The 14,042-nt window shown below is 39.1% G+C and overlaps 1 protein-coding gene across 1 annotated transcript in view; it reads right to left on the reverse strand.

Annotated features, from left to right (window-relative positions):
- NWD2 (NACHT and WD repeat domain containing 2) overlaps window positions 1–14,042 on the reverse strand; it is a 265,622-nt gene that overhangs the window by 12,261 nt on the left and 239,319 nt on the right. The window contains exons 4-5 of the mRNA XM_049886375.1: window positions 5,766–5,969; window positions 2,691–2,835 (exon numbers count right to left, since the gene is read on the reverse strand). Of these exons, the coding sequence (XP_049742332.1) occupies window positions 2,691–2,835; window positions 5,766–5,969 (349 nt within the window). The remainder of the gene's footprint in view (window positions 1–2,690; window positions 2,836–5,765; window positions 5,970–14,042) is intronic.

A 14,042-nucleotide genomic window follows, 5' to 3' on the forward strand; every position in this document is an offset into this window, starting at 1 on the left:
CAGGGGAGTCTGGCCATAACTGAAAAAATGTCACTGTGCTGGCCCCAACTGTATGAAGTAACTGTATTTTATTCAAAAAATGATTGAGTGCTTTTTAGTGGAACTCTTGTGATAATACTTTTTCAATAATAATGGATTGAAATTTGTGAATTAAGTAAAACAACACAAGTTTCTAGGCACCAGTGCTCAGTGAGGCATGCCATGCTCATCAGTATGATTTACAAAGGGTTTTAATCAAGCATGTTGGTAGAGGAGGCCAGTTAAAAGAACTTCTGCAATATACCTCTACTCTTCTTTTTACGGAAGGTAAGAATGTATCATAATGTAGACAAGGGAAGATATAAAAAATCTTGGTATTTGGTGCTACTGCAGAAAAGCAGCCCTCAGCCTATCTCTTTCCCAGCCATCTGTATAAATTGCTAGAAGGCACACAAAAGTTTCAGGGAGTTACCTTCTGAGAGTATCAAGGAGAGAAAGGAAGTTGCCACACTGTTGTATCTACACATAATGGATGAAAATCAGATATGCAACGTCAGCTTTGACTCCCAGAAAACAGCTCAAATGTGACCTAACTGACAGTGTTGTCACACCTACAGAAAAAGTGTGTCAATCAGGAGTGTTGCTCATAAAGGGAACATAAAAAATTGGTACTGATAGACTAAGTTGGTAGTGCCTGTTATAGATTGAATCATGTCCTCTCAAAACATGTGCTGAGGCCCTTCCTGACCCCTGTACCTGTGGATGTGACACTGTTTAGAAATAAGGGCTTTTATTTTATTTTAATCAGGTCATACTAATACAGGGTGAGTCCTAAACCTAGTCACTCCTGGGTTATAAAAAGATCAGAATAGACACAGAGACACACATGGCGGGGTGGGGGGTGGGGGGGCGCGGGTAGACAGATACAAAGGGAACACCAAGGAAAGCCAACAATCACTAGGATTGCCATCGGACACCAGAAACTAAGAGAGAGGCTCACACAAAAAACTGACATGGCTGAGACCCTGATGTGGACTTTTTGCCTCCAGAACTGTGAGAAAATAAATTTCTCCTCTTTAAAGCCAGCCACTTGCGGTATTTCTGTTACGGTAGCACGAGGTAACTAACACAGTGCTCATCTAAGGCTGGCTCAGGGAAAAAAAAAGGCTCTAGGTGGAGTGCGTGGTTGATGGTATAAAAACCCATTGCCGTTGAGTCGATTCCAAAGGAACACAGATATATGTTAATTTGTATATTCTAGAGATAGAGTTTATCTCTGAAAATGTTTATATGCTCAGGAAGACCTAAAAGAAGAGCTAATTTTTTGACAGCTTCCAAAAAAGGAATTTGCCAAAATGACATATTTTTTTTCTGAGCTTGAAATACACATATGCAGGGAGAATGGTTATCAAGTACATTTCTGGTTTGCACAAATGCTTTTCAATGCCATTCAAAAAACCAATCTGAAAATGTAATTACTATTGCTTTTTTCTCAATAATGCTTTCCTATCAACTTTCCAGATAAACACTACATATATGATTACTTTCACGAAGTAGTGTTTGTTCCCTGGAAGCTATGACTCACATAATCCTTCAGATCTGTAGTTTCCAGTGAAACTTCTAACAATAAAGACTCCTTTCCACTCCTGAGAAAGGCTGATGAGACAGGCTCTGTTCAGTAGCTGAGCAGATTTGTTTTAAAAAGTTAAATTAGATGCTGCCACTCCCTTGCTTAAAATCTTCTGGGGGTTTCCATTTTACCTGGAATAAAATGTAAGGTTTTTATTATGGCCTGTGTCCACCCCTTGGAGCCCCGGTTAAGAGCACGGCTGCTAACCAAAAGGTCGGCAGTTCAAATCCACCAGTGGCTCCTTGGAAACTCAATGGGGGCAGTTCTACTTGGCCCTATAGGGTCACTATGAGTCGGAATCGACTCAACGGCAATGGGTTTCGTTTTTAATTTTTGGCCCACCCCTTGGACCTGATCTCTCCCTCAGGGGCTGGCTACTGTTACTTTTTTCCTGCTCCTAGAACTTGGTAGGCATATTCCTTTCTCAGGGATCTTAAACATGTCAAGCCATCTGCCTGGAACTCTCTACCTTTGATTCAGTGTCACAGGCTTGGATTCCTTTTTCAGCTCAAAAGTCATCTCCTTATTGTCCATGTCATCTAAATCTGGATCCTACACCCTTCATCAGTCACTATTATCCTATTACTGTATTTCATTTTATCTATAGCACTTATCACTTCTGAAATTATCTTGTTCACTTATTTGATAACTTTTAATTTATCATTTATTTTCCCCCTGCTAGAAAGATCCAAGAGGGCAGGGACTTTGCCTTCTCTTTCATTACTCTATACTTGGCACATGGTAAGTACTCAGTAAATGTTTGCTGAATGAGTGAGTGAATGAATGAATGAACAGCTCAACCAAGAAACACTGGCAGAGCCTGGTCCCTTACATCCAGTCTCCTCTGACTTCTTTTAAAATCACATGTTCTGAAGTAAATGTTATTAGTAAGCTATCAATAAAGGTCATCTATGAGTTAAAACAGAAGAATCCGTGCCTCTCCAGGGCACTGACACATTTAAAAAATTAAATTTTGCCAGGCAGTAATTGAGATTAAATTTGCAGAACCCTAAAAGAAAGACAATGACTTGCATCTATTATTTATCCATTCCTTAGTCTACTGAGGATGTGTGAAAATTACCTGAGAACAGGTACCTCTTAGCTTGGCTGTATTTCATTTTTCCCTTTTCATGTAGCAGCTTCACAGCAGCCTTAAATATCTTCTTGATCTCAACTGATATCTCTTGCCATTTCTTTTCATTTTCAGAATTGGCAGAAGGCTGCATCTACGAGAATGTAAAAGTAAGATATTATTCTTAAAATCACCAAGATAACAATATTTAAGAGAAAAAGAACTGCTATTATTTGAAAGCCTACTATGTGCAGTGTGTACTTGACTATTATCTTAAAGGTTGGAGAAATGAACCCAACCAGAAGTCTCATGGAAGAAAGGCCTGGCAATCTGCCTCTGTAAAGATTACGGCCAAGAAAATCCTATGGAACAGTTGTACTCTGTAACACATGGGGTCACCATGAGTCGGAGTTGACTCAACAGCAATTTTTTTTTTTTTTTAAACTATGTGGCAATACCATGATAAGTGCTTTACTGAGAGTATCTCATTTAACCCTCCCGGTAATCCCGAAAGAAGAAATTATTATTTCTACGTTATACGTGAAGAAACTGAGGGTCAGAGATACGTAAATTTTCCCAAAGTTACACAAGGATGTGAACCCAAACAGGATTTATTTGGCTTCAAAGCCTGTGGAATTTTCAATTATATTTTTTTCCTTCTGAGTTATGATAAAAATAGCATAAGAAAATAATCCTTGTATTCCCCAAAGGGGAGAGAAATTAAATGAGGAGGTAGGAGAAATCACACAGGATTTTTCACATTAGTTTAAAACTCAGAAAGAAAAAAATGTCAGAGATTTAACAATAATGAGAAGATCTTTCCAAAGCGGTTGTTGGTATCATCCTGCTAAACTCTGAGGGAAGCCCTGGTGGCACAGTAGTTAAAAGCTATGGCTGCTAACCAAAAGGTTGGCAGTTCAAATCTATCAGCTGCCCCTTGGAAACCCTATGGGGCAGTTCTACTCTGTACTATAGGGTCGCTATGAGTAGTAATTGACTCTATGGCAATAGGTTTGGCTTTTTTTCCCTTAAATTCTGAGGCTTATTGTGGTGTTTTATTACTGAAGGCAGCAGAGAAAAGGAAGGCATTATTTTCTTATAAGGTCCAAGTATAATGATGATTTTCCATAAAGGTTCTTTGATATTATTATTTCTGGGTCAAATTTATTCATCTCTCCAACATCATTCACACACATACGCTCTGAAGAAAATGACAAATTCTATATAGGTAGATTACCATGAGACTAAAATAAAAAATATTAGCTACTTCCCCTTACCAAAGGATAAGCCGCTTTTAAAGAGACCTAGGGAATAGGCTTATCAATTATCAGGAAAGTCCATGGCTCCAGAAAAGCACCTGAGGGAAGAATGATCTCTTTATAAGTTTTTTTTTTTTCTATTAAAGGAAGGAAGGAATTGAAGGAGAAGAAAGTAGGTGGTTTTGGTGGAAAACATGTGGCTTACTGCCTCTGAAATAAAAATGGCAGAATTTCTTACCAAGAAACCACCCAAAGTAACACATATATAGCCCTGATGATCATCTTACCCACACATTCATTTAACAATAATTTATGCGGTCTATCACATGGAATTTTGAGACTAATTTAAATTTCCCTAGAGGATCACAGAAACAAATGGAGAATAAACAATGAAAGACAATTACAGAGTAAAATATGAGCAAGTGCTCCCAAACCACTGCGTAAACTGAATTTCTTGAAGTATCACCATCTTTGATGTCTATGTTTACTTGATGCTACATTTACTCCCAGCATATTTAACTGGGAATGATTCGAGTTTACCAAAATGTTCCTAACCAGAGAAGCAATATTCTTGTAGATAATTAATCTGAATAATACATGTGAAGGGGAAGAAGAAAGGTCAAGAGTTCTGACAAAACTTCATATTGCATGGAGAAAATGCTTTATGTTGAACATCAGAGTGACAAATATACAAGATCCTTAAATGAAGAACTGTGGCTGACCTAGGGCTGTCCTCCTCTTGGAGCTACTGAATTTATCAAAGATGTTCACTTTGAAAGAGAAGTGAGTACCTATGCCTTCTTTTCAATCTCTCTAGAAATTCTATGAAACGAATAAGTCCAGTCCTTCTCTCTTCCACCCTTATTCAGTTTCAGGGGACAGACACTGAGTAGGTAGATATGGGAACCAAGTTGGAGAGGAGACAATAATAACGTTTTCATCATACTTGTGTGAAATGACATCACCCCAAGATTCTACAATAACTTATGAGAACAGAAATTAACTCTGCATGAAGTGGTTAAAGGAAAAATATATTGAATCAAAAATAAACAAACAATGAGAGACTATAAAAATAGCTAAGCAGATCTTAAAAAGAACTCCTGAAACCAACCCCCTATCTTTCATGAAATAAAAAAACATAACTGTTAACCTTGAAAATTCAACATATGAACAGACTGGACATAGCTGAAGAGAAAATTGGTGAACTGGAAAATAAGATCTAAAGCAATTTCCTTGAAGGAAGCACAGAGAGATAAGGGAATAGATAATGTGAGAGAGAGAGTTAAGAAGCATGGAGGATAGACTGAGATGGTTTAATGTACATCTAACTAAAGACCAAAAATGAAAGAACAGAAATAACAGAGAAGAGACACTATTCAACAATAGCTGAGAATCTTCCAGAAGATGTGGACTATATGAATCCATAGATACAAGAAGCATACAGATACCAGAGAATATAAAAAAATAGATGCATTGTAGGAAAATGGAAAAATAAGAATATTTTCCAGATAAACAAATGTTGAGAAAGTTTATCACTAGTATACCTTCATTAAAGGAACTCCCAGAAGATATAATTTAGGAAGAAGGAAAATGACTACAGAGGGGATGTCGAGATGGTAAAGAGAAAGGTGAATCAAAAAGTTGAAAGGTTTCTTAGCTTTAGTTAAGTTGTTTAAAAAAAATAAGTTAGGGCCTAAGAAAGAGTGACATTGTTGTGTACTGTGACTTTCCTTTGGAGAAAATCACCCTTGGATGATACAAACCGTTTAAAATAATGGATAGACAAATACTTTGAAGGGCAATATTCCAGAGAAATGTAACTTACTGCATTTTTATTGCTTTTCAGCATTTCTGATTTGGGTCTGAGGTAATAAGCTGCTGGCACCGAGTTCTCATCTCGACAGTACCACTCTTCCAGTAACTTGGTCTCCAGCTTTGCCTCTATGGCAGCATCCAAAATCATTTCAAACTCTGAGGCTTCAACTTCTCCAGGGATTCGGATGTTCCCATATTTTTCACCTAATAGTCCCTGTGTATCAACAAGAAAGCTCAGTTTAGTGTATCACCAAGAAAGTGCACTTTAGTATACAGATTAGGTGGAAACTCCACAAATACTGAGACATAGATAATAAGATACATTGTTCCATTAGTTTGCTCTTTTAATTACAGTGAGTACTTGTTTTCAATGGATTATTTTATGAGTAAAATTATATCAGCTATAGTGAGCCCTGGTAGCGCAGTGGTTAAGAGCTCAGCTGTTAACCAAAAATTTGACAGTTTGAATCCACCAGCTGCTCCTTGGAAACCCTATGGGGCAGTTCTACTCTGTCCTGTAGGGTCGTTATGAGTCGGAATCGACTCGTTGGCAATGTTTTTTCTTTTTTTTAATTTATTTATAGTGTAATTATAATAAATTATTCACATGTTGGAAATGAGATTGCATATTATATCAGACAAATTCAACATACAGAATTTTTGTAGCAAATTTACTTTCTCAAAATCTTTAAATGACAAAATAAAAGTTGTTATACTTGTGGCAAAGAAAAATGACGTGCTAGACCCTATGGAAATGTCAAACATGAAACTCTCAAAGAAAATAATTGCCTTGTAAAGGGCTGACAGTATGGTTCTAAGCCCCAGATTTACACAGCTACAAAAGAAGGGAGCATGACATAACTGCAAGTGATGCTACTCTCAACCTCACTAGTAACCAAAAAAAAAAAAAAAAAAAAACTGAAAATATAAACAAGATATCATATTCTTCCTATTAAACTGGCAAAGAAAAACACATGCTCACTTTTATGTGAAAGTGAGAAAATAACCACAGAGTGCTGACGGGTGTGTAAGTTGCCTCAAAAATTTCTCTGAAGTGTATTCTGGGAAAAAGTATTAAAAGCCTTTAAAAACTCTACATACCTTTTGACTTGGCAATTTTTCTACTGGGAATTTGTCCTTAGAAAAAAATTAAGGATGTATATAAAGACTGAGAAGAATATTTACGCTGAACTGATTTTAATAGGAAAGAATTTGTATAACAAACTCTCAGCAAAGGGGAACATTGAAATAAATCATGGCACATCTATTCAGAGAAATACTATTTAACCACTGAAATTACTTCGTAGTCCTATATTGACTTGGAAACATTTATATTATTAAATGAGTAAGTTACAAAATAGTATGTATGAGTCCAATGTGTTACATATATATAGTATATCTATATTCCTCTATATGTATGTATAGGAGCCCTGGTGGCACAGTGGTTAGGTGCTCACCTGCCAACCAAAAAGGCTGGCAGTTAGAACTCACTAGCCGCCCCAAATGAGAAAGATGTGAAAATCTGCTTTCGTAAAGGTTTACAGCCTTGGAAACCTTGCGGGGCAGTTCTACTCTGTCCTATGGGGTCGCTATGAGTCAGAATTTGACCTGATGGCAATGTGTTTGGTTTGGAAATATATGTATACACACATTCGTTTCATGTACTTTGGACATGTTATCAGGAGGGATCGGTTCCTGGAGAAAGACATCATGCTTGGTAAAGCAGAGGGTCAGTGAAAAAGAGGAAGATCCTTAATGAGATGGATTGACACAGTGGCTGCAACAATGGGCTCAAACAGAGCAACTATTGCAAGGACGGTGCTGGACTGGGCAGTGTTTTGTTCCATTGTACACAGCGTTGCTATGAGTCAGAACCAACTCGACAGTACCTGACAACAAAAATACATACATATTTATGAGATTATTGTTTATCTTTGAGTAGGTGGTTTTAACTTCTTTAGGTAGTTTTACAAATTTACTGTTTTTCTTTATTAAAAATTTTTGCAGTACATTTTTTAAATATATTAAAAAATTTGCTGTTTTAACCATTTAAAGTGTACAATTTGGAGGCACTAATTCTCTTCACAATGTTGTGCAACCATCACCACTATTTACTTCCAGAACTTTTTCATCACCCCAAGCAGAAACTCTCTGTTCATTAACCAACATCTCCTTCTCCCTTCCCAGCCCCCCCCAAAAAAAAGTACCCTCTAATTTACTTTCTGTATCTATAGATTTGCTTATTCTATGTATTTCATGTGTCTGGTTTACTTCATTTAGCATAATGTTTTCAAGGTTTATCCATGTTGTAGCATGTGTGAGAACTTCATTTCTCTTTATGGCTAAATAATAGTCCATTGTACATATGTATCTCATTTTGTTTATTCATTTGTCTGTTGACGAACACTTGAGTTCTCATATGGATTGTTTTGTAGTGAGAAAGACAGGTATTTAAAAATGTAAAACCTTCTGATGCTGCCTACACTCCATGTAGCAACACTTTCGAGGTTGCTCTCAGTGTTTGCTTAAGCCAGTGATTTTTGAAGTGTGGTCCACAGACCAGCAGCTTTAGCAACACGAGGGAACTTACTAGGCACGCAAAGTCTCAGAACCCACTCCAGACCTTCTGAAATCAGAAACATGAGATAGGGCTGACCAATCTGTGTTTTAATAAGCATTCGGGTGACTGACCCACGGGTGCACGCTAATAAAGCTTACATAGCACCTGGTGTTATCTTCTACATCTTATCTGGAAGAAACCAGGAAAGAACATGAAGAAACTCTGACACAAACCTACAGTATCCGTCTTAGTTATCTAGTGCTGCTACAACAGAAATACCTGAAATGGATGGCTTTAACCAACAGAAATTTATTTCCCCCAGTTTAGGAGGCTAGAAGTCTGAATTCAGGGTGCCATCTCTAGGGCAAGGGTTTCTCTCTGTCAGCTCTGGAGGAAGGTCCTTGTCTCTTCTGAGCTTCTGCTCCCAGGTGATCTGCATGTGGATTGGCGTCTCTCTTTCCCCATCTCTGCTTCCTGGTTTGTTTTAATCTCTTTTATATCTCAAAAGAGACTGACTCAAGACATGCCCTATACTAATCCTATCTTGTTAACAAAGACAACCCATTCAAATGGGATTATAACCATTGGCATACAGGTTGGGAATTACAATACATATTTTGGGGGGCACAATTCAATCTATAGCAGTATCCAAGGTAAATTTGTCCGTGTAACAGTATCCATGGGAGGCTTGTCTGTTTAATCTTCATTCTTTCCTCCTGCTATCACCTTTAATAAAAACGTCAAGCCTTTGTATCCAGTGAAGTGCGAATTGCTGGTGTGGCTTCTAACAGGCACTTCTACTACCTCTTTTGCATATTACTGCAATACCAACAGCGTTCTTTTCATCTGATACAGGCAAGTGAGAGAATAAGAAAAGTCCTGGGTAGATCTATGTCCAGAACAAATTCAAGACCTAGTCTCTGCAACAACATGGTAAGCCCCTTCAGGGCAAAGGCCAGAGTTGTTTCTTCCTAGGGAAACAAACTTGTTGCCATCTAGTCGACTCTGACTCATGGCGACCCCATGTGTGTCAGAGTGGAACTGTGCTCCTTGGGGTTTTCAATGGTTGATTTTTTTGGAAGGAGATGGCCACGTCTTTCCTCCAAAGTACCTCTAGGTGGATTTGAATTGCCAACCTTTTGGTTAGCAGGTGAGTGTCTTAACCATTTGCACCACCCAGGTACTCAGACAGATTTGCTGAGTAAATGAATGAGCCAACACAGAGAAAGGAAATGTTAGAGCTCTGTTCTGTTCTGTTCCTCCTCTAATGCTTCTTCTTGTATTCAAAGACGGTATCTCAGCCCTCGACAGGCAGAGTAACAATTTGGGAAGGCATCAATTTTGCCAACAATACTCATTTCAGCCCAGAATCTTTAAGCAGGTATTGTTTCAGCACATCCCTGCCTGGGTTATGCTCTACCTCTGAAGAATGTAATGCACCTCATACAACTGACTTACTGAAGGCAACTGTGATTAAGTGAACTCACTATTTCAAGCTTGGCTCTCCTCAGTACTAGCCTCGATGACCAGGCAGGAGGCAGAAACAGTTACGCCCCTTAGGAAGTAGGCTTGAATATAGGGTCAATGCATTCTCAGTCCCCATTATTTCAGTATGGTAAGTGAGAGCTGATAGAAGAACTCGGCTGCTAACCAAAAGGTTGGCAGTTTGAATCCTCCAATTGCTCCCTGGAGACCCTAGCAGGCAGTTCTAGTCTGTCCTACAAGGTTGCTATAAGTAGGAATCAACTTGACAGCAGTGAGTTTGGTTTCTTTTGTTTGGGTAGCACAGTGGTTAAGCACTCAGCTGCCAACCAAGAGGTTGGTGGTTCAAACCTACCTAGCCGCTCAGTGGGAGAAGGACCTGGTAATCTGCTTCCGTAAAGATTACAGCCAAGAAAACTCTATGGGGCAGTTCTAGTCTGTCACATGGGGTTGCAATGAGTCCAAATTGACTTGATGGCATCCAACAACACCACTATGGGTAATGCATATGTGGTCTCATGGGCAGGGCTGGGAACATAGCTGATGAATATAAATATCTAAGGCTATTTAGAAATCATTTATTTGAGTTGGGCACCTGGCACCAAACAATATAATTACTTGATTAATACATTAAGGCAAAAAGTTCCTCAGGGTAGAGATTGCCAAAGAAGAAACAAATAGCCTCCTTCAATTCAAATGATAAATACATATATACTGAGTACCTACTATATATAAAGTGGTAATACAGAACTTCAAAAAAGTTACTTATTGGATTGTTCTCCCTTGGTCTTTTCCTTCTCTCTATTGATTCTTTCTTTAGGCAGCATGCTCATAAATCATGAAAAGTTATTTTTTAGAAGTCCAAGACAGGATTCTACATCAATCTTATCCTACTATTTGTGAAACAGCAAAGAAAAAAGAAAATTTGCTATCAAATTACATTAGGAAGGTTTTTTTTTGGGGAGTTCCATGTGGTTATGTTCTAAGGTAAAACACTCAGAGTGGCTATATCCACCAGGGCCAGAGAAAATAAATTTAGAGTCAGTCAAACTCGGTAGCGATGTCCAACTCATAAGGTTAATGGACGAAAGCAGGAGTGGAGATGTGGGACCATGTCCAAGAGGCTGGTAGTCAAACTCTAGCTGGTAAGATGGAGATCACTGTCTTGGTTCCCTAATCAGGCTATTTTCTTAGCTCTGTACTGCCTGGAGTCTCCATGGAGGAATCTAGGGCAGCTACAAAAGCTATGAGTAAGGAGGTATCCTCCTTCTGTTCACTGGCCATTGACTATTCACTGCTGCCACCAAAGGAGAAATCAACTTTGCACAGATTCTGGCTCCAATGCTCAAAAAGCTCATTTTTGGCTTAAACCAACTCTGCCAGTTTGTAGGAGAAAACTTGATGGGGAGTGGGAGGGGTACAAATCTATTTTTATTAATTAAGCCATTGATCAAATTGCCTGGGACCCTACATGGAAGATGTGCATATGACTGAAATAATTTCCAACTTTTGGCTGAATTGTTTATTAACACTCAATATACTTATGAACATAAACATGTGCGCGTTAGGCTTCTATAGAAATCTGTAACCACCTCTCCCACTCACCTAATCAAATTTGAAAGCATATTTAAATACACCTATTCTGAAATGCTAAAGATATACACACACACATACAATAAATAAAGCAGGAAGCAACAATTTGAGTGTTCATGTACAATCTGGGGAGTTAAGTCCAAATGTTTGAAGAGCCTAAGAAAATTTTCTAATACTGAGAACTGTAGTTTCTGCATGTAAAATTCTAGCATAAGAAATACTCTATGAACTACTGAGCTGTTTATAACTAAGAATTTAAATATAAAAGGACTCTCTACTTTTTGTATCTCACTTTCCTTCTTAACATGGTAATATAGATACACCTAAGCCGCTGCTGTCAAAGGCTTAGGGATAACATTTTCTTTTACCTCAATTGATTTCTCATTTCCACTGGGTAGATATTGATTTCTGTCCCCCTCTGCTCTTTCTGTGCAGTTAGTTCTGCTTGGGCTTGCAGTTGAGACTTTCTGAGGGCTGAGTCTGATGACACTCGTTTTCACTGGAGCAAACAGCGCAGAGGAATTGAAGTGTTGGCAAAGGTGCTGGCGAGCTCAGCGTGTCCTTGCCTTTACTCTGCTGGGGGATGTCAGGAAAGACAGATGAGGGAAGATCTACTTGGGGTCATGGATGCCATGCTTTGTAGGGAAGTGGGCAGGCTGCTTGTTTCTGAGCCATCGATCCTGGGAGCAGTCGGAAGAAAAAAAAAATTTCTCCCCCTTCACTGGTGCTGTGACAAACCTGAAGCACATGCTCTCAATGCCCTTCTAGCTGCCAGTGAGTCGACACCGACTCATGTGGGCCCCGTGTGTGTCAGAGCAGAACTGTGCTCCATAGGGTTTTCAATGGCTGATTTTTGGGAAGTAGATCACCAGCCCTTTCTTCTGAGGCACCTTTGGGTAGACTCAAACCTCTGACCTTTTATTTAGCATCTGAGTACATTAACCCTTTGCATCACTCAGGGACTCTGTCAATGCCCTATTTCCCCTCCCTACCCAATCACCAAAGCAAGGTAAGTGGGACTATTTCTTCCTTTCTATCAGTTTCTCCTTTATGTATTAAAAAAAAATCCACATTTATATATACGACTTTCCTGCATATGTTGAACACAATTCTGCAAGTAGGGAATGCTGCAGAAGAGGAGGCCAAGGCTCAGAGGGCCCAGCTGGCTTGCCTAAGACCACTTTTCTAAGAAGACTTGGTAGTACGGGACTTTTAATTCAGTAACCTCGTTCTTTCTACTTCATCAAGTTATTGTGCTACTCCCCCTTCTAAGAGTGCCTTCAGGTGGCTTGTTTGCTTGTGGTGTCACTTCTAGCAAATGCTACTGTCAGGGCCACCATGCAGGCCGTTCACTGCACACCTCCAGGAGCACAATTCACAAAGACTATAATGTGTTTGTTATTATGACCCAGGGTATTGGGATTTATTTTTAACTGATTTATTATTGCATGAAGGGATACAAATGATTGTGCTATATTCCCTGGAGCTGACGTCCGACCTTTATATGCAGAGGTCTGATGGAACCTTGTCAAAGAGTCAGCTGCCCCTTCTTTGCACACTTAATGTTATTTTTCAATGCGTTGGGAAATCAAGAAGAATTTTCACACTGATTTTTTTTTTTAATTTAAACATAATCAAAACAAGACAAACAACCAAATCCATTGCCACTGAGTCATCCCGACTCTTAACAACCCTATAGGACAGAGTAGCACTACCCCATAAGGTTTCCAAGACTGTAATTTTTACGGAAGCAGACTGCCACATCCTACTCCCACGGAGCCACTGGAAGGGTTCAAACCATCGACCTTTTGGTTAGCAGATGTGTGCTTGTCTCAGTCATCTAGTGCTGCTATAACAGAAATATCACAAGTGGATGGCTTTAACAAAGAGAAATTTATTTTCTCACAGCCGGCTAGGCTAGAAGTTCAAATTCAGAGCGTCAGCTCCAGGGGATGGCTTTCTCTCTCTGTCAGCTCTGGAGGAAGGTCCCTGTCATCAATCTTCCCCTGGACTAGGAGCTTCTCTGTACAGGAACCCCAGGTCCAAAGGACATGCTCTGCTCCCTGCATGGCTTTCTTGGTGGTATGAAGTTCCCAATTCTTTGCTTGCTTCCCTTTCATCTCCTGTAAGATAAAAGGTGGTGCAGGCCACACCCCAGGGAAACTCTCTTTATATTGGATTAGGGATGTGACATGAGCAAGGGCATTACAGGAAAATCACAAAATGGAAGACAACCACACAGTACTGGAAATCATGGCCTAAACAAGCTGACACATATTTTTGGGGGACACAATTCAATCCATGACAGTGCTTAACCACCATGCCACCAGGGCTCCTAATAGAAGGTACTATACTTAAAATACTATACTACACTACACTATACTATACTGGGCACTGGGTTATACTTAGAAATACATTATGATTCAATTACAGTGCTCAGACTTTTATGTTTCAGGTGTCACAAGAAACGAGAGTAACCGGAGAAAGGGGGAGGACAGAGAAATAATAATGACAAGTGACTAAAACGTTCTCTGTTAGAATTAAATAATGTCCACGCTAAAGATGACCTAGATAAGATCTTTAAGAAAGATTATACCTTTGGTACCCCTGAGTTCAGATTTGCATAAGGGTGATATTGTGAGAAAACTGCCC

Source organism: Elephas maximus, chromosome 5 (genome assembly GCF_024166365.1).
Source record: "Elephas maximus indicus isolate mEleMax1 chromosome 5, mEleMax1 primary haplotype, whole genome shotgun sequence".
NCBI lineage: Eukaryota > Metazoa > Chordata > Mammalia > Proboscidea > Elephantidae > Elephas > Elephas maximus.